The 21,509-nt window shown below is 35.2% G+C and overlaps 1 protein-coding gene across 3 annotated transcripts in view; it reads right to left on the bottom strand.

Moving 5' to 3' along the window:
* Positions 1-21,509, bottom strand: part of LOC113060823 (kelch-like protein 29) — a 124,148-nt gene that overhangs the window by 8,460 nt on the left and 94,179 nt on the right. For all 3 annotated transcript variants that reach the window (XM_026230027.1, XM_026230028.1, XM_026230029.1), the window contains one exon: positions 3,556-3,749. In XM_026230027.1, coding sequence (XP_026085812.1) covers positions 3,556-3,749 — 194 coding nt within the window. The remainder of the gene's footprint in view (positions 1-3,555; positions 3,750-21,509) is intronic.

The raw sequence follows: 21,509 nt of genomic DNA, 5'->3' as shown, positions 1-21,509 counted from the left end.
TACCAAGGCAACCCTTCCAAAAAACGTATATTTCAACCCCAGGAAGCAATTTTTATTGGGGAACCTCCTGGAAACGCCCTTTGGCTAGTTTTGGACTAGTTTTGAGAAGCAACTGGCTAGGATTCGTTGTGAAAATCTGGCAACCCTGATCTGAACGCATGTGCTGGAGATATACTACTAATTACAGGAGCATCTTTACTGATGAGATGCGCATGAAAATCACATTCGATTATTTTGCACAGCCCTAATAACCGCGCTCACATTTCTGATGCATTATCTGATGCTTTTGAAGGAGTTTGATGTGACGCGTCAGACCTAATTCACGTTCAGTTACGAACATCAACAACTGGCTGGAGGAAGAGCTCATTCCACAAACATGACAGCTCTGTCATTATTTACTCACTCTCGTGTCGTTCTGAACCTGGACGCTGTTATTACTCCTGTGGAACTAGAATGAAGAATCTTCACACAGATCATAGTGATATCTTTCCAGCTCAGAAGAGAGCAAGAAAACAAGAAGAAACACAATAAAAGTAGTCCATAGGACTCATGCGCTACAAAAAAACTCACTGACAAGGAGAAACAAGGAGGAAAATCATCAGGAAATAACACCTTGTTTGTTTTGATATTTTAGTACATTGGCAATAATCAGGAATAAAATATGTTTTTTTTTGTTCTACATTTAATTTTTATTTCAGTTAGAGTTTATTGTATTTCAATTTCCTATAAATTGTTTTTTTATTTATGATTTTAGTTTTAGAAATTTTGTCATGTGCTTTTGTTATTATTATTATTTTTTGTGTTTTAGTTTCTTTTAAATATATCTAGTTTTTGTAATTTTTTTATTTTTTTATTTCAGTTTTACCTTTTAGTTATTTTAGTAACTTGGAAATTCCCTGATAAAAAAATAAGATTTTACCATTTAATTTAATGTAGTTAAAGTTCATTTTATTTAAATTAACACACACACACACAATATTTTTTTGGATTTTAGTTTTAGTCAACTATAGTAAACCTGAGAAAAAAAACTCAGAAATATGACAATCCAATGAAGTGTATGCTTCAAATTACAACGTATATTTGGATCTGTTCCTCACAACACACATCATATCATATTTTAAGAGGACATAAATTACATGGACAGCTTCATAATAATTTAATGGTGTATTTTCTACAATCCACAAAAGAAGCTCAGACATTTTGCTTGTGTTTCACAACACTTCTGAGACATCATTATTTCTAAAGAATTTCTTATGTACTTATACATTTTTTGTTGTTGTTTTTTTAACTCTTTCCTTTGCTTTTACCCTTGTGGTGCTGTTAAATCATTGTGACTTTTTTTTTTTTTTACTTCACTGGAATAGTACAAAACTAATTAAATATTTCAGATATCAATCTCAAATTTGGAACATGATTTGTTAAGATTTAATTTTCTCAGTTTTAGAGTAAAACGTTTTAAAATATATATTTTCCATATACAATTAAAAAAATAGTATTTTTGTGCATTTTTTTAAACTAAGTATTTTCTTTTCAAAAATTAAAAATTCTAATTATTAAACAAAAAATATTATAAACTATTTTCAGAGATTGCAAAATGCTCTGAAACGTACAACAGATCCATGTTTTGATTTTGAACATGCAATGCTCACAGTAATTAAATGAAATCACGGCCTTTTGGCATTTAATACATCTAAGCCATAGATGCTGCACAAGATGAATTCTAGAGGAAAAGCATTAAGTGTAAAGACTTTGAGTCATCTGTAAATGTAAATGATGGTCTTGTCTAGTAGCAGAGAGGATAATTAGTGAGAAACTGTTGAAGGCATGCAAACACGAGAAACTCGTTACTAGCTAAGGTTGAGTTTTTATTATGCGTGCACTTAATGTTAGAAGAAACCGTTTACAGTGAAGCTCTGTTCACACTGACGACTGCTGGAGGACGCTGCAAATCTCATTAAAAACAAACTAATTCTGGTCAATTTGTTGCTGCAAAACGCCACTGCTTTGCTAAAGAACACACGCGCCAATTAGCTGGCCCAAAAATACTCTTTTAGAGATTTCAGACTAACCCCATTCAAGCAGATACAAGCTGTTCATGCATCACCGAGATGAATATGAACTGATTCGCTTTAAAAGTTCCTCGGTTATTCATGGACATCTGACTATCTGCATGCCACACAAATATAACAAGACATTTATAAATCTTGCTGACTTACACTGGAGTTTGCAAATACAAAAGTGTGTTTAAAGAACAGCAATAAACAGATAATGATTTATCATCTTTCCTATCTATTGTCTTTCCTATGCTTTTTTTCTCATTTTGAAATCTCTTTGCTTTACAGTATTAATTGTAGATGCTCATTCAGAAACGTGAGGGAGATCAAATAGCAACCAATAAAAATAACCATAATTCATCAAAAGAAGACCAATAAGCAATCACTTCACATAAATGCATGATATTAACTAACTGCAAACTGCTCTGAAACATGAAAGTTTGAAGTAAAAGGACTGAAATAGTATTTTTTTACTAAGATTAATAAATGCTTTAGAAGCATTTTTCACTTTTATGTAATGTTAACTAATTATCGTAGTGTCCCTGTATATTTTAAACGTCAGACGTGTCTGTGAGAAAGGCTTGCAGCAGTCAGGGGGATATCCAAAATAACTTCTTCTGCTGACTAAAACTGGCAGATGAAGCTGGTTTCAGGGCGGTTTGACTGTGGCTGTGTGTCCTTGTTCAAATCCACACTTATTTCTGCACTAATGGGGAAACGCTTGCTTTTCCAGCGGTAATGAAACGCCCGAGTCCTGCTCTTGCTGTGTGTCCCTCAGGGCTGCTTTCGCCTCTGAGACACAGGTTCCTTCTCCCTTGAGCGTCCCTCCACCCACAAGCTCAAGATCTCTGGCGTGTGTCAAAATGCCAAATACTAATGAGGTCAAATACTAGTGAAATCCCATGAAGTAATAGTTTCTCAGTTTCAGAACTGTCTAATGCAAAACTTTAGGAATACAATGCATCTGATGGGGGGCCTGAAATTATCCATGCATCAGTTGTAAAATATATTTCCATACATTTACAGTATATTATTGCACTACCCGTGCGAAAGCTTGGCTTGGAATGCTTTTTGCATTTATTTGAGTAAAAACACAGTAAAAACAGTAATACTGTGACATAAAAATTACCGTTTTCTATGTAAATACATTTTAAATTTGTAATTTATTTCTGTGATCAAAGTTGAATATTCAGCATCATTACTCCACTCATTAATGTTTAAAACTAAAACAGTTGTGCTGCTTCACAACTGTGTAATTTTTTGCATTCTTTGCATTCTATTTTGAACAGTATTTGTTCAAAATAGGAATCTTTTTGGCTTATTTACCGGCATATTTGATCAATTAAGTGCATCCTTTCTGAATAAAAGTATTCATATAATACTTCATACTGACCTCAAAACTTTCGAGCAGTAGTGTATGTGACTGATAAGCTCTCATACCCAGAAGACAGCAGGTGAGGAGCAGAGTTTGCACTTCAGTAATTGTCCCGAGCGCTCTTACCGATCATGGGCGACTCAATAAAGCTCCAGGCGTTGGTTTGAGGCACATATGACTGAAGGACTCCAGCAGAGCGGCCGGCCTCGTTCACTCCCCCAAACACATAGATCTTCCCCCCACACACAGTCGCCGCCGCAGAATGGACAGGTTTGGGCAAAGGAGCCACCATCTCCCACTGGTTAGTGATGGTGTCGTACCTGGAGAGAAAATGAAACGCCATTCATCGTGGAGCAACAGACAGAGCTGAATTCAAAGTGGCTTTTTTAGAGGGAACATTGCTCTGTTTGATTCTGACTGCTCATGTGAAGGGTTAAACGTTTTGCAAACATCAAAACCCACTAACAGCACTTATTATGCCTTGGAAAAATGACTATTAAAGTCGGGCCAAATAAAAAAACCTGATGTGAATAAAAAAAAAAAAAAAAAAAGCAAATACAGCAAAATGTCTCTCCGTGTGGACAAGACCTAAGATTTGTTGCTTTTAAATAAAATAAAATAAAATAAAATAAAATAGAAATTAAATTAAAAATTAGAAATTAGAAATTAGAAATTAAAAATTAAAAATAAAATAAAATAAAATAAAATAAAATAAAATAAAATAAAATAAAATAAAATTAAAATAAAGTAAAATAAATAAATAAATAAAATATTATTTAAGTAATATTTAAATCATCAAATTTAAACAAATAATTATTATAAATTTTTTATGAATAAAATGTAATAATACAATATAAAAAATATAGTTAATAAATATATATTTTTATGTGTGTATACATTTTAATTATTAAATAGTATTTATGTAACAATATTTAAATTATCATAAATAAATAAAATATATACATATATATCTTGCATTTTACAACACTATTTCAAAATATCATTAATATAATACTATTAAATATGTAATATACAAATATTTTCTATTATTAAACACAAAATAATAATTTTTAAATAAACGTTTTTCACAAAACAACACTCCCGAGACTTATTTTCTGCAATCATGCTTCTCAAAGTTTAAGTGTTGTGTGATCAGACGATGGAAATGGATGATGCTGAATGATTAAAATATCTATACAACCAACTTAAAAAACAAAAACCCAATCAGTTAAATTAATTGCTTTAACAGAAGAACAGTCGTGAGGTCCTTGCATGAAATCCTCCGGCGCACCTGTCTGCTGCAGACATTAAGGTGAAAACACCCTGAAACACTCCTTTAATTTATGCATGATACTGTGCTGCGGGGTTTTGCTCGGGAGGTTTTTCCAGACGTGCTAACTTCTCCAGCAATCTTCCACAGCCAGTATCTGTTAAATGTGCAGTAGATAAGCCAGCCGTCTCCAAACACGTTTCTGCTCCTCCATTAAGACTCATAATGGTCTCAGTCAGCGAGTGCGACCGCGGCTCATTCCCTGCTCAATTTTCACCTTCTAACAGGCAATCTCCTGATGTCTCCCACAGGTCCTCCTCTAGAAATCAGAGCAGCATCTGAGCTGGATTCAGGGCTGCTCGGCTGCAGAGCCCACTTTAACACATCCACATGCAGCTGAAGAAATCAGCAGTGCAGGTGTGGAATCGATGCGTTTTGGGGGGGACTATCATATGAAAATCAAGCAAATGTGTGTATAGCATACATATTGTAAAGTGTGTATATTATTGTGTAATATAGTATATTACATTATAAAATATTTTTAAACAACATTTCATAATATTAATACATTTAATACCTTTTTAATATTGAAGCATTATTATGTTATTATTTTAAAAATATTTTTTGGATTTTTTTATATACACAAACACATTTTGGAATTTGAATGTGTATATTTTTTATATTTTTAAATTGTATTATTTAAGGATATTTAATAAGTAATATTTTTAACACACACACACACACACACACACAAACACACACTTTTATATTTGTTCCTGGAAAATAAGACAAAAATAATGAGTAAATATATTTTCCTATTAAGAAATTTTTTTTAATCTATTTATTTATAAATGAAGTATAAACACAGATTATATATATATATATATATATATATATATATATATATATAATCTGTGTTTATACAATGTTTTTAAAGAATTTTTAGATATTTGAACTGTTAAATTAGACAAAAGTGAGACGACAAGTTTTCATACATACATACACACACATGTATATATATATATATATATATATATATATATATATAAATATTTTTATTATAATTTTATTATATTTTTATATTATACTATTTTATATTATATTATTTTATATTCTATTTATATTATTTTTATAATTATATATATATATATATATATATATATATATATATATATATATATATATATATATATATATATATATATATATATTATAAAAATAATATAAATATAAATATAATATAAATTATAAAATAGAATAAATATAATTATTTTTTGTCAAATTTTCCAGTGCAAACAAAAAATTCTTTAAACACATTGTATAAACACACACACGCACACACACACACACACACACACACACATATATATACATATATATATACAAATATATATACCGGTATGTATTTTTTTTTTTTGATATTTGTATTGGAAAATTGCAAAAAAAAAAAAAAAAAAAAAAAAAAAAGAGAATAAAGACGAGACATGATTTGAGGTCATGTCTGCAGAACAAATCTTATCACTATCCTCAGAAATTAATAACATTAATAGTATTTGTGATGTATTAGTTGATGTTTTTCCCCACATAACAGAACTGAGTTCAAGCAGATGGCTGGTGAGCAGATACTGGTTCATTGTCAGCTCAGCGGCCGCAGGAAGACCATTAATTACACAGAAGGAGAGTGTTATCAGGCCACTTCTGCCTCTTCTTTAATGAGACTTTTACAGCCGCGTACAGGAAGGAACTAATTATACGAGGCAGAGACTCGCTGGATGAAAGTGCGGTTATAAATAAAGACATCTGTGGAACAAATGAAAAATGATTATGGCTCACGTTCTCTCATATAAAAGGAGTCTGATACGAATTACAGCAATTAGCAAGGAACCACCTGCAGTCATGTGACTCTTCTAGAATATGTGGCTTTGATGTAGATTCTGCTTTAATTACTAGTGTTGTTTTGTTTGATGAGAAATCCAAAACCTACAGATACAATATCATTATCTCTCAGTTGTTTTTAAATAGCACACACACACACACACACACACACACACATACATATACATACATATATATATATATATATATATATATATATATATATATATGTTTTTAAATTTAACTTAACGTAAACAATAAGCTCTCTTTCTGCAGGCCCTTTCATCAGTGCATTTTTTTTTTTTTTACTTTTAAAAATACAGAAATAAACTAGCCTAAATATTTAAAATTAAATAAATTAAAACGAAAATTGAAAAATATACAACTAAAAGCCAATTCAAAAACATTTATAAAGACAATAATATGCCTAATTATATTTAGTTAATATTAAGCTACATTGTTTTTATACTCATTATTATACCCCACTCACTCACTTTTAATCCAATTTAAATATTTATTTTAATCTATATGTATTTTTTTAATCAAATATTTGTCTACAGTATCTATAAATAAATCAGTATTTTTATGCATTTATTTATTAGTTTGCTTTATTTTTTGTTTTGATTGAATTATTACTTATTAATTTTAATCTACAATTGATTTATTTAAATAGTAATGCAAGTACACATCACAGCATTCAAATGTTTAAAATTTAGATACATTTTTTTTTACTTTCATGTCAATATTCAAAGTCAGTCTCGACAAGTTTTCTTTTTCCAGTTGTCTATATGTTACTGAAACCCAGGAGGCTGAGAAGAGACAGAACTGATCGTTCCCTCTCTGACTTGTCGCTAATTAGTATTTGCTGCTAAAAATATCACGCACGTTCATATTTCTTTTAACAGTGTCTATAAATGACTCAACTTAAACAAACAGGCTGATGTTACTCCCGCAGCGTTCGCAGTGCTTTAAACACGCTGTGAATTCTCTGCCGTGACAGATGAACAGACCGCCGTCTCACGAGAGCTGCGACATGAGACGCCTCGCATGCAAACAGATGGGAGGTAATGGACACTCGGTACTCGGGACGGTTAGATTTCACAGAAATATGTGCTGAAGTGGCGATCTTGTAGATACCAGTCAAGGATCAGCCAAAGCCGTGACGCTCACGAGGGCAGGTCTTGATCTAATGTTACTTGGGCCTTGTCTCTGCATCAACAACTTTAATAAGAACTCAAAGACCATGAAAGCCTCTTAGCCGAGCCACCAAGAGAACACAGAAATTAATGAAAGAGGTCGTGCTATGAAAAAATAATACAGTTTCCTAGTTCTTTTGAGATAAAAGAGATTAATCAACAATCTTTCAAATGCATTACAAAAACATATTTTCTTACGAGCTAAAAACAAACATGACTTGAAACATGACTTTTATTTAAATAGTTATAAAAAAAAATGCATCGCGCTGCCTTTTTAAGCACCTTTTTGATCAAGTATACTTAAGCAAAGTTCAAGTATATTTTTAAGTATACTTTATGTAGCAAGTATACAAATATGAGTGTTCTAGTAGTATATTTGTATATAAGTGTGCTGTTTAAATACTCCTTGGGAATAAATTGGCTCACTTTCTATTATATAAAAGTATACTTTTAAGTATAACAGTAGCACACTTTGAGTACACAACTAGTTTACATCCATGTCTGTAGTTTGCACTGCAATTATACTAAACGTGTATACTGACAGTTTACTAATTAAATACTTTGTACACTTTGAAATATAGTCTTAGTAAACTACTGTTTTCCTATGCTCATAAGTTTTCTTTAAGTGAACTTTACATCATACTTTAAAGTATACTACTGTCCCTATTTAGGTTTTAATTTGTATATATTTTGTTAATGTGAATATCTGAACATACAAAACAACCAAAGAAAAAAACAGCAAGTTCCATAAAAAATAAATAACATTTTAAACAAAAAGCTGAAAAAAGACTATGAATTGGATTCAGAACGATAATCAAAAATGTAGATGGAGTCGATCAACACCACAAAGCTTGACTGTAATTATTACCTCTTCATCGGTCCACATTTTATTCCATAACGTTACAGTTTTGATGCTGTTTTATGTCAGATGATGGTGTTAGATTATGTGTGCTAGTATCTTGTGTTTCTTTTTTCTTCTTCACTTGTGTTTTTTTTTCCATTTTTGGAAAATCTGTACAGGAGATGTGTTCTAACACAGATTCTGGGATTACATGTATAGCTCAAATATATTTAGACTTTTTGTAAGTATAAGTCAAGTATATGCTATGCAGGAGCTGGCAGTTAAACTTGCGGGACAAACAAGGGACTCGTGAACAACTATCACAAAACATAAAAACAGTCATGGATCCTCCAGGAAATGACAGATAGTATTAAGATTTAAGGGTATGTAAACTTATGCACAGTTTTTTTTTATTACTGCATGGTATGTCTTGTAAACATCTGATGTGAAATAGCTTACACAAGACAGCACTAGATAAAAAATAACATGCAGTTTTCACGATACCTCGATGAATGTGAACTCTAACTGTAGTGAAAGCACTATTGCAAGTTTGACTACATTAAGACGTGTAACGGTGATAAACTAGGACAACAAGGTTACAACAAACATTTCTTGAGCACTTCAATGAACAAGAGAGCCAAAAGACAGATGGCCTTTCCATTTGTTTTGGTAAAAGCAGGGCACCTTCAGCATAGAGTCGGTGAAGTCAAGGGACTCAAAACCTGTAGCACCACCATATGAACCAATAACACAAGGCTTTCTCAAGACAACTGGCTTTTGAAAAGATGTAGTTGGGCACATCCCTATCATCATTTGCCGGGTACTGAGGGCGGGTGACCTGAGGGGCGTCTGGCATCATTACTGGAGCAGATCGCCATCCATCCATCAGCGAGAGATGGGATTAGAGAGTCACACACACACATACACATGACCAGTCACAGACCTTTCTATATATAACCCATCCAGCTCTGGACCTGCTCCCGTGTCAAGGTTATGTCTGCTTTCTCGATGAGTCCTGCTCTGCTCGACTTTAAAGGCTGTATATCAGTGTCTTCCCATCTCCATCCATTAAGTCCGATTTAAAATACACGGCCGACGCTGCTGTATAATCACTTTCCATTTGTAAATGGTCCAAAACACGAGACCCATCATAGGCGGAGCGTGTGTAAGGCTGGCCACGGGTGGGAAATTAACGGGAGCTTGGGACAAAATGCCTCGGCACAGTCAGTGTAACTAAATCAGTTACGGCTGTCGCGAATAAAATGAAGATTGGAGCATTAAATTTAGATCGGTTCATGTTGCATCATAACAAATCTCACACGCAACTCAATCGAAAGCGTTCCAATGACTCAACACTGCACTTCTCTCATTATAAACAACAAAGTGCAGATGTACGCATGATGTAGTGACGGGAAGTGTGGATCATTTTAAGAATCTTTTCTCCAATTAATTTCATTCATTTCAGCAGAATATAATTTCGAATAAGAACAAAACTATAATTTAGCCAAGGCCGAAGTATGAGAAACCGAAACGATTTATTCATAGTTTCAGGTTATTCAGTCCTTTGTCACGTCACATCCCCGTAGGCTTTAAGGCTTCGCAGTACTGGAAACCTCATTGATTAGTTCATGATTAATTGGGTTTGAGTCATTCGTTCTTTTTCAATGGAAAATTGAAACATTAATTTTTTGCATTTGCAGCTGTTTTTAATGAGCTCTGAGGTGTCTTATGATTAAAAGATCACAGAAAACCCCTACATCAGTAGCATTTTAGAGTATTTATTTACAAAAATCAGCTGAATACATTTTGCATGAATGAAACTGATGTTAAAGCGGTCATTGTTCTGTTGTTGGATGTATTAATGAACATAGCAGGAATGCAGTACGCTGTAGACAGAGCTGGTTTTGACAGTGTTTTTAAACAACCATTGAGAAGATTTAACCAAACTATGTTACAAACACCTTTCATTACGACCCTAAAGAATAGTTAAACTTGTGGAAAATGGGCATCCAATAACCCCTTTAATGGAAATCAGTCAAAAGTTAATGTGTTTTCCTAGAACAGCCTCCATGAAAAACAGGAAAAAATAAAAAATAAAATAATAATAATAATAATATATATATATATATATATATATATATATATATATATATATATATATATATATATATATATATATATATATATATATATATATATATATATATTATTTTTATTTTATTTTTTGTGTGTGTGTGTGTGTGTGTTTTTTTTTAAATAAAATCTCCCCTTATTTTATTTTAATTTGATTTATTTTGTTGATTGCAGTTTTACTTTCTAAACTTTTCACACAGAAAAAGTTGCTCCGGTTCTCCCATCTGTTATGATAACACAGTTCATATTTCCACCTCTCCTACGGCACAAAATTCAATTCAATCCAGAGATAAACAGATGTTTTTGATCAACTACGCATCTGCAATGATCCGAAAAACAGCCCATTTGCTTAGCCTTTCCATGAGGCTTCTTGTGCACCAAAAGAAACAAACAAGAAAACTCTACAGTAGCGAACAGGAACAGACAGCCATCAAACACGCTGAATTTCCAGAAATACAATGCTTGAACGGATCAAGAGACGCCCATTAAACACCACCCGTGGCATCACAAAACTCACAATGGGCTTTAGAGAATAAAGACACTGCTTTGATGATGTTACACAAGAAGTCTAACATCACAGACCCTGACACAACAATTAGAAATGGCCAAATGCCCCCAAATATTTGAAATCTCGCAGATCTGCTACTCTCCATTATGCAGCGCTATTATTGCACATGCTATAATATTGCCTTTCATGCAGTGTTTAACTGATCTATGTGAATATTTTAAACTTAAAAGTGCACAATAAATAAAGGTGTTGTCTCCCAAAGTAAAGAATGGTCTCAGTGAGCCTAAACATTCGTTTTATTTTCACGTCCCAAAAAATGATCCTGCAAAGAATCAGATTGGATAATGTGGTGGTATTTTGAGAAAACGAAACGAGAAGTGTTTTTTATTTTTTACCTTGAATGCATGTACGTATTGTAGGAAACTCCCTAAACTAACCTTGAAAATGGCATAATGGGGCACTATAAAATATTAACAAATAATTCAAAATGATTAATTACCATCAAGGATTGGACCTAGAATTTCCTTCACTTTTGTACTTTTTTATGCTTCAAGTTCAAGACATGGTTATTGTTTCATTCTATTCTATTATATAAATAGAATGGACGGTTAACGCCAATATAGTTGCGTACACTTAACTTTATTAAACACAACAAACCGGTCAGCACTATCAGCTGCAAGACAACATAACATGACTGGTGTCACTCACTCTACAGTCCGTGCTGCTACAATAAACATCCCAACATCCTTTCTCTTTTTTTTTTTTCTAGTTATCTTACAACTTGAAAGACAATCTGTTTTGAACAACTTCAAGGAATGCAATTTAGAACATATATACATTCTTATAACTTTTGTATTATGAAAATTACACAACATAAAATTTCTAATGTCTTAACATTGTCTTTGCATTATCCTACTGAAATTGCAATGTTTTTTTTTTTTTTTTTTCTACATATTCCCTTACATTAATAAAAGTCTTATACCAAAATAAAGTGCTATCTTTATCCTCTTTTCTCAGTTTTTTTTTTTTTTTCCTCTTCTCTCTCACATATTAATACAAGCTGTAACTGTAAGCAAACACATACTAAATCCCCTGGATATAGAGATAAGCGTTAGTAGATTACTGTACATAATCTTTAAGGTAGTAAGGTCTAATCACTTTTCTTCCAGACTTTGTAATAGTCACCCCTGGACTGTCTGTGCTAAGTTTTGAGCCTGTCACACAGTCCCTGTTCACCTCTGCGGGTTGACAAGTCTTTGTTTTTTCTACTTCTGTGGCTTTGTCCTTTCTGAGGTGTCGGCGATTTCTCCTCAAAATGTTTCCTGAGTCGAGCTGGACGTCATAAGACCTGCAGTCCACAGATTTCATTACTGTCGCTTTTCTCCATGTTTTGTTATGCTCCTCAGGTTGCACACGGACTCTGTCTCCTTGTTTAAGCGGATCAAGATCTTTTGCATGTCTGTTATAACATGCAGCCTGACGGTTCCTGTTTTCAATCAGTCCTTGTCGGGTGTGTATTATCTTTGGTTGTAGCAGGTTGTCATGCATAGGCATTAGAGTTCTGGTTCTCCTACTGAACAATCGCTGTGCTGGGCTTGCTTTGATCCCTTGCGATGGTGTGTTTCTGTGATCAAGCATGGCGATGTATGGATCCTTTCCATCAGCTTTTGCTTTTTTCAACAGCCGTTTTGCAGTCTTTACAGCTGATTCTGCCATCCCATTGCTTTGTGGGTAGGCCGGGGAAGATGTCTTGTGTTTAAACTCCCACTGTCTACTGAACCTTTTAAAATCTTCTGACACGTATTGTGGGCCGTTATCCGAGATAACCATGTCTGGGATACCGTGTCTTGCGAAGTGGGATTTCAGCTTACGGATAATAGTGGTGGATCTTGTGTCAGGTAAGTAGTCCAGTTCCCAAAAGTTAGAGAGGTAATCAACAGTGATCAGGTAGTTTCTATTGTCTAAAGTGAATATATCTGTTCCTACCTTAGACCATGGGTTACTTGGTAGTTCGTGAGACCACAGAGTCTCCTTCTGCTGTTTTACATCCATAGATCTGCAGATGTCACATTTTTCTATGAATGTCTTTATCTGATCATTCATCCCGAGCCAATAAACACATTCCCTTGCCCTTCCTAGGCATCCCTCAATGCCCAGATGTGAGGAGTGAATGCGCTTGACAATATCACTTCTGAGTGCATCGGGGATTACTACTCTCTCCCCTCTAAAGACAATTCCACTCTGTGAACTGAGTTCCTCTTGAAAAGAGTAGTAATGTGCAATGTCACTGGGCAAGTCCTTTTTGTTCAATGGCCAACCTTCTTGGATGTATCTGATCAGAGTCTGTAGCTTTCTGTCCTTACTTGTTTCCTCTCTGACGGCCTGGAGTCTTTCTTCTGCTATGTTGACATGCTGGACCATGTTTATACTTTCAATCTCCACTTCTACTGAACTCTCTGATGCATGTTCAGGTAAGTATGAGCGGCTCAGTGTGTCAGCTAGCAACATGTCCTTCCCTGGGATGTACTTAACTTCAATGTCATAACGCTGTAGTCGCAGTAACATCCTTTGCAGGCGTTTTGGGGTGTTCAACAAGGGTTTTCTTACTATGTTTTCCAGTGGCTTATGGTCTGAGTGTACAGTTACTTTGCGCCCATACGTATACTGATGGAATTTTTCCATACCAAAAACGATGGCCAGACATTCTTTTTCTATCTGGGCATACCCTCTCTCTGTCTGAGTCAATGCCCGGCTTCCATAAGCAACTGGTGCCCCCTCTTGAAGTAGAGCAGCCCCTAACCCAGTCTCTGACGCATCGCACTGAAGTGTCAGTGGCTCATCTGGGTTGTAATATTTGAGAATTGGAGCTTTGGTGATAACATCTTTGAGCCGTGCAAATGCTTCCTCATGAGCATCTGACCATTCCCAAATACTGTCCTTATGTGTTAGCTGCCTCAGTATCTCACAGCCATCTGACAGGTGATCACAGAATTTTGAGAGATAGTTTACCATGCCCAGGAGCCTCTGGACACCCTTGACATCTACTGGACGTGGCATGTCTCTGACCGCTCGTGCCTTTTCAGGATCCACTCTGAGCCCGTCTGCAGTAAGCAAATGTCCAATGTATGGAACCTCACTCTTTCGCAGTTGAAACTTCTCTGCATTCAGTTTAATATTCTTTTCTCTGCATCTGTTCAACAGTCGTCTCAGTTTGTTGTCATGGTCTTGGTTTGCTTGTTCTAATGTCTCACCCTCTCCTGTGATGAGAATGTCATCAGCTATGACATAAATACCTCGCAATCCTTCCAGAGCTTGGTTGAGTTTTCTTTGAAACACCTCTGGTGCTGGGCTGATTCCCATTGGCATCCTCAGCCATCTGTATCTGCCGTAAGGTGTTGCAAATGTTGTCATGTAGCTTGATTCATCATTCAGGGTCACATGCCAAAATCCATTTTTGACATCACATACTGTGAAGACTTTTGCCCTTGACAAATCTGGCAGTATTTCGTCTATTGTCGGCAGTGGAAAGTGGCATCTTTTCAGAGCTCTGTTAAGTGGTCTTGGATCTATGCATATTCTTAGTTTTCCAGATGGCTTTTTAACAATAACAAGACTGCTGATCCACTCTGTGCTACAGTCAACTGGTGTGATGATACCTCTTTGTTGAAGATCACTCAGCTCTGCTTTAAGTGGCGCCATCATTGCCACAGGGACCCTCCTCTTTGGTAGTTTCACAGGTGTTACTGTAGGATCTGCTTCTATCTTATAGACACCCTCCAGACATCCATCTCCCTGGAACACATCAGCATATTCATTTCTGATATCATGCATGTTCCACATTTCCTGTTTCCCAGTCTCTTTAGTGACAATGCTATCCACAGCCATGATGTTTTCATATTGCACTTTTACCAGATTCATGGCTTGTACTGCTCTGCTGCCCAGTAGTGGCACTGCAGACCCCTCATCTACAACCATAAATTCTAATCGGTACAATTTCTTGTTTCTGGGATTTCTCAGTTTAACTTTGCATTTCCCTATTGGTTGTAATGTGCTTTTATTGTACATCACCAGCACTTGCTCAGTTTTTTCTATTGGTGTGGCTGGATTTAACAGGTTGACAGGTATAATGTTACAGCTAGCTCCACAATCTAACTGAAACTTTATCTGTTCTTGTCCCAGGAGCATGGCAGCAAAGAGTTTTGAGGGCGGTCTCTGTTTCTCCTTCGTCACAGTGTTTACTGTCTCTGCTGTTACGCACAAGATGTCTTCATAACTGTCCTCATCTGACTCAGTAATTGTATGCACTGTTTTTTCTTTCTGCATTTTTGTTCTGCACATTGTGGCAAAATGATTATCTTTTTCACACTTTTTGCACTTTTTTCCATATGCAGGACATTTCAGTTTGTTTCTTTCATGCGTTTTCCCGCAAAATTTGCAGTTCACGGTGCTCGTGTGTTTCTCTTTTCTCACAGCATGTTTTACAGCATGTACTTCCTCTGTCACTCGTCCTTCAATCGTTCTGTTGTTTTCCCGCGACAGCTGGGTTGCCCTGCAGATTTGCACACATTTTTCCAAAGTCAAATCTTGCTCCCTTAACAGTCTCTCTCTCAAAACAGAGCTGGAAATGCCGCACACAATCCTATCGCGGATCAGAGAGTCTTTGATCTGACCGAAATTGCACGTGCTAGCGAGCATTCTTAAGTCTGTTACATATTTGTCGATATTCTCATCAGAGCCCTGATTTCTGACAAAAAAACGGTACCTTTCAACTGTCTCGTTCACTTTTGGATTGCAGTGGTCATCTAGTGCATTTATTAATCTGCTTACTGTGCGATCTGGTGACGAGGTGGGTATCAGGGTCTCACACAACTCTCTTCCAGTGTCCCCGATGATATAACTGAAAACTTTCAGTTTCACGGCTTCGTCAGCGTCCGCGAGAGTAAGATCCATATACAGCGTGAACTCTTCTTTCCACAATCTCCATGATTTTGCTAGATTAGATGAGTCCAGGCAAAGTGCCTGTGGCGGTCTAAGTCCCAACGCGTTCTCCATCCGCGCTGCTCGTGAACTCCCCGGTCGTTCTTCCATACTCAGCCTGTGACTTTCGTTGTGTCTAATCTCTGTGCTTTTACTTTTCTCACAGCACCGCTGCCACCATGTTTCATTCTATTCTATTATATAAATAGAATGGACGGTTAACGCCAATATAGTTGCGTACACTTAACTTTATTAAACACAACAAACCGGTCAGCACTATCAGCTGCAAGACAACATAACATGACTGGTGTCACTCACTCTACAGTCCGTGCTGCTACAATAAACATCCCAACAGTTATGACCTTTGGACTTTATATTAGATGTCATACTGAATTTAACGTGGATGAAAAAGAGGCATATAGTTATGTCATTAACTGTATATAGGTCCTAGATCATGTAATAACTTTCAAAACTATTTTTGTCTACTGAAATTTCTATTTGGAAAGATGTTTCATCAGCTGAACAAACAGTCAGTTGTTAAACAATGGTGCAATCCATTGAAAACACTGTACTTCAGTCCCTTACAGTCAAAAAATGACCCTGGCTAAGTTCTATTGAGAGGCAAGAGACAAAGAGAGCTACAATTAAAAATAAAAATACTGTCATTTGCGTCCCGTCTTGTGGTTTTGACGATGAGTGGGGTCTGAAGTGGAAGTACGGCAGAGATAAAGGCACGGCGGCGGACGGCGAGCTATCAGCTCTTTAATGCCACGGTGTGTTGAGTTTTCACGGTGGGACGCTCTCTCTCTCTCTCAGCACGGCACAATGACAACCGCAGAGACACACTCCGTTCATTTACAGGGAAAATCAAGAACAACTGCTCCTACTTTGGTCTGGTCCTCTGGGATCCATTCAAAGTTGTCCATGAAACCAAAAGCATCACAAAGCCAAATGATTAGTATTATGAAAAAACATGCTCCGTACCATCATTATTATTGCTCAGAATGCAGGATCAGGGATTAGGGTTGGTAAGATTTTTTTGATCAAATATCTATTCTGCTTACCGATGCATCATTTATTTGGGCAAAAATAAAGAAAAATCAGTAATATTGTGGAATATTATTAAAATATCAGAAGTGTTTTCTATTTTAATACATTTCAAAATGGAATTTATTTCTGTGGTGTGCTGCTGTATTTTAAGCATCATTCCTCCAGTGTCACATGATCTTCAGAAATCATTCTGATATGATGGTTTACTGCTCAAGAAACATTTCTGATTATCAAATTTTGAAAACAGTTGTGCTGCTTCATATTTTTGTGGAAATTGTGATAATTTTAAATTATTCTTTTGAGCAACAAAGTCTAAATTAGATTTTTTTTTACATTATAATTAATTTAATTCATTAATTTAATTTATGCATTTAGCAGACGCTTCTTAAAGTGCATTCAGACTATCAATTTTTACCTATCATGTGTTCCCGGGGAATCGAACCCCCAACCTTGCGCTTGATAACGCAGTGCGCTACCAATTGAGCTACAGCAACACGTTCTTACTGTCACTTTTGATTGATGTGTCGTTGCTTAAATTCTTTATTTCTTTAAATAAAAATGCTAATAAATAAAAAATAAATTTAAATATATTCTTAATTAAAATCTTAATTTTAATGACTTAAAAACAATATAAATCTTTTGAATTGCTGTGTAACCAACGCTCATTATAAACAACAAAAAATTATTAATTTCTTAAAATATACAAATTAATAAAACAGAATAAAAAAACAAAACATGATTAAAAAAAATTAAATAGTTCAAATAAATAAAAAAACTAAACAAATCTTCTGAATTGCAGTGTAGCCAAGGATTTTTGCCCTGACTGGTTGGCAGAAACCATTTTTTCCTCTTGATACTGACGAATCATTCACATCAATACCAGGAATGTGCATTAAAAAAATAAATGGGAGTTTTTTTAATTTCATGCTGACTTTATAGCATATACTTGGTGATCCATGTTGATGATGTTTTTAGCTGAGCAGCGATAATCGAAGCAATATTTCCTTTTGGGTTAATGATTACATAATATCCCCATTACAGACAGAGCAGATTTAGTGCTTTAATTGGAGCAGACGTGCATTTGGCTTCAGCAAGTGTCATGCTGCATTGTGAGAATGCCGAAGTCACGACTACATGACAGAGAATAAACTCCCTAGAGCCGCTGCTCACCCCTCTGCCCCTTGATTTAACTCTCAATCCCACAGTCAGAGCTAAAGACACAGAACAACAACTCCAAGTGTGAGACTGTGGCTTTACTACTGGAATCCATCATCACAGAGCAATTAAACAGAAAGTGTTGATCAGTGGGCTTGAGCGGGGCATGCCGTCGGAGGGCTGGACTCGAGGGGTGTGCTATTTGGAGACTGTGAAAGGTTAGGAGGTGCCTGGTGAGAGCACGCACCAGCCACCACGATTAGCACCAGGATTCAATGCACAAATATGACATTTGATGAGCCGGTGTGAACATGTGGTGCCGTACACAAGCTGTGTTTGTGTATAATGCCATCAAAATGAGAATGCCTTCACCCACTAAACACTGCTGTCTCAACACGAGCATGGAGCTTGACTTCAGGCATATTTCAGAAATTAGAAATGCAATGATCTTGCTATTAGGCGCAGTGCTCGGTAAAATGCTTTAAGAATGCATGCAACATTTATTGTAAATTTAATGGAGATTCTCAGCAGTGGCCGAAAACTTTTTAAAAAGGTAATTTATCCCTTGGATGCAAAGCTAAATTTTTAGGAACACACACACACACATAATATAAATAAAACCCTAACCCTAATTAACATAAAATAACTATTAAATTAAAAATACATTTTAATAAATTAAACAACTTTTGAATGGCGCAGTACTCTTGCTTCATTCAAGTCTTTCTTTTTTGTAACATTCCAAAATAAATTAATATTATAAAAACTTTATAACTCCTAATCCTAATTAGTAACAATTATAAATCACATATTGCTAAAAAAAACATGAACTACAACATATGACTTTTGCTTCGATTGGAAGGTAAAAAGTGTTTTTTTTTTTGGTTTAACGTGCATTGATGAATCATTCACAATAAAACCAGGACAGTGCATTAAGAAAGTAAATAGTCAGTATTATTTTCATGCTGACTTTGAAATAATATATGCAATGCCTAGATAATGTCTCTAGAGCATATACTTTATGCTCCAGACATTAACCAACACAACAATCTTGATATCAGGTGCTATTGTTTTTGTACTCAGTAAAGAATAAAGTATGCATGCAATATTTATTGTAGATAAAATGTAGATGCCTGGTAACTTCATGAATGCCTGGCATTAAAAAACAATGAATCTTACTGACCCAAACTTTTGAATGATACTGCATCTACCCTCATTATAAACGCAGTAATCAGTAACTGCTTAGATTATTCCCCAAATAATCAGACCTATGATTTTTGGCTTGATTGGATGGTAAAAAGAATCACTAATGAATTATTCACAATAGACAGAGTCAATACTAAGTTCATGCCGACTTTAAAGCATGTACTTTTAGACATTATAGATGCATAACCTTGATATCAGGTTCAATGGTGTGCTAATGTACTGACTAAAATGCTTGAGGAATGAAGAATGCAATGCATGCAATACATTCAGTAGTTACTGTAAATATAATAAAGATGCTCAACGCTTCCCGGTAACTTTATGCACGTCGCTCTCTTTGGTGGAATCAAAATAAATAAATAAATCTTAACTTTGGACAATGCATCTAATCCTACAAATAAACAACAGTAATCATCTTTTTTCTTTGGATTAGCATGCACTAATTAATCCTTCACAATAAGACCAGCAATGTGCATTAGGAACATAAATAAAGACACTTATAAATGCATGCCGTCTTTGAAATAATACATAGAAGTATATGCTTTAGACATTATGAATGTAACAACCTTAATATCAGAGTATTTGTTATTATACTCTAAGACTGAAGCATGCAGTATTCAGTAGCAATGCAAATCTTTCTTTTTTTGTGGCATTGATTAAAATCATTAAAAACCACCTGAATACATACTTGCTTAAAGTTACCAGTAACTGCTGAGCTTCATTATTTTATTTACTCACTAAAGTCAGTTGCATTCTCATTTGCCATTTATATACACTCAACTCCAAAACTTACGGAGCTGCATCCATAAAAAGCGTTTAAAAATTATCTGAAGCATTACGATGACTTCTAAGATCCCCGAAAAACTAACAAAAACATAACAAATATCTTCCAGGGAGAATGCAATCCCAGAATGCACTGCAACAAGCTGAAACCACGGAAGATGAAGAGAGAGAAATGTTAACTGTAGCTCTTATCTAGGTGTAGTTTGTCTATTATTTACATGTGGCTTCTTTTAGGCTCATTAGTCATCAAATCCTCTCGAACTCTTCAGATGTTATGAAGGTTGCAGGTACAGATGTGCAGCTTTTTATCTCACTGAGCACTAGAACTGCTCACAGAGGAGTGTTTCAACTCATCTCAAGTTTATTTCAGTTCTGATGACACCAGGCAGATGTCTATGCAAGGCAACTCGCTGCGTCTCCAAACAGAGCCATAAAACATAAGAGTGAATCAATGACACTCTTCTAATCCTTGATGCTGCTCCCGATCTGCCCGACGACAGTCTTGAGACACGGACTGACTGAAGACATCGTGTGATCGCAGCACATGTCATGCTTGGGAGCGTGAAACTGCAGGCAAGATGCATGCTGGGATATAAATACGGAGTCACTAACAGACCTCCAGGTTCAGTCAGTCAGAGCGAGACTCATTCATACTGAACACAACCGTGGTGAAGCTCACAGAAACAGACCGCTCTGGATTTAACTGCAATAACTTTTAGCAGATTAACACGTTTCGAGTTTACAGGCTTTCTTTTAATAGAAAACCATCATGATATTGACGATATCATCTTGTTCGCATGATTTTGCCTTTCAATGAAAGGTTGTTGAGTCCAAAACACTGGATATTATTTTAAAGATTTTTTAAAATAAATCCTATATATTGACTGTCAGAATGACACGTACAGTGATACATTCACATATCTACAAACATACTGCAAAATAAAATAAATTCAAAATCTATTAAAAAAAAAAATCTTTAAAAAATAAATCGTTACAAAATATTTATTTTAAAAACATAGCTTCTTTTTTTTTAATTCATCAAAGTATCCTAAAAAAGTATCACATGTTCTGAAAAAATATTAAGCAGCAGAA

This window comes from Carassius auratus, chromosome 42, assembly GCF_003368295.1.
Source record: "Carassius auratus strain Wakin chromosome 42, ASM336829v1, whole genome shotgun sequence".
NCBI classification, from domain to species: Eukaryota; Metazoa; Chordata; class Actinopteri; order Cypriniformes; family Cyprinidae; genus Carassius; species Carassius auratus.
Note: the sequence above shows the minus strand (reverse complement) of the source record. Positions and strands in the feature narration are given on the sequence as shown.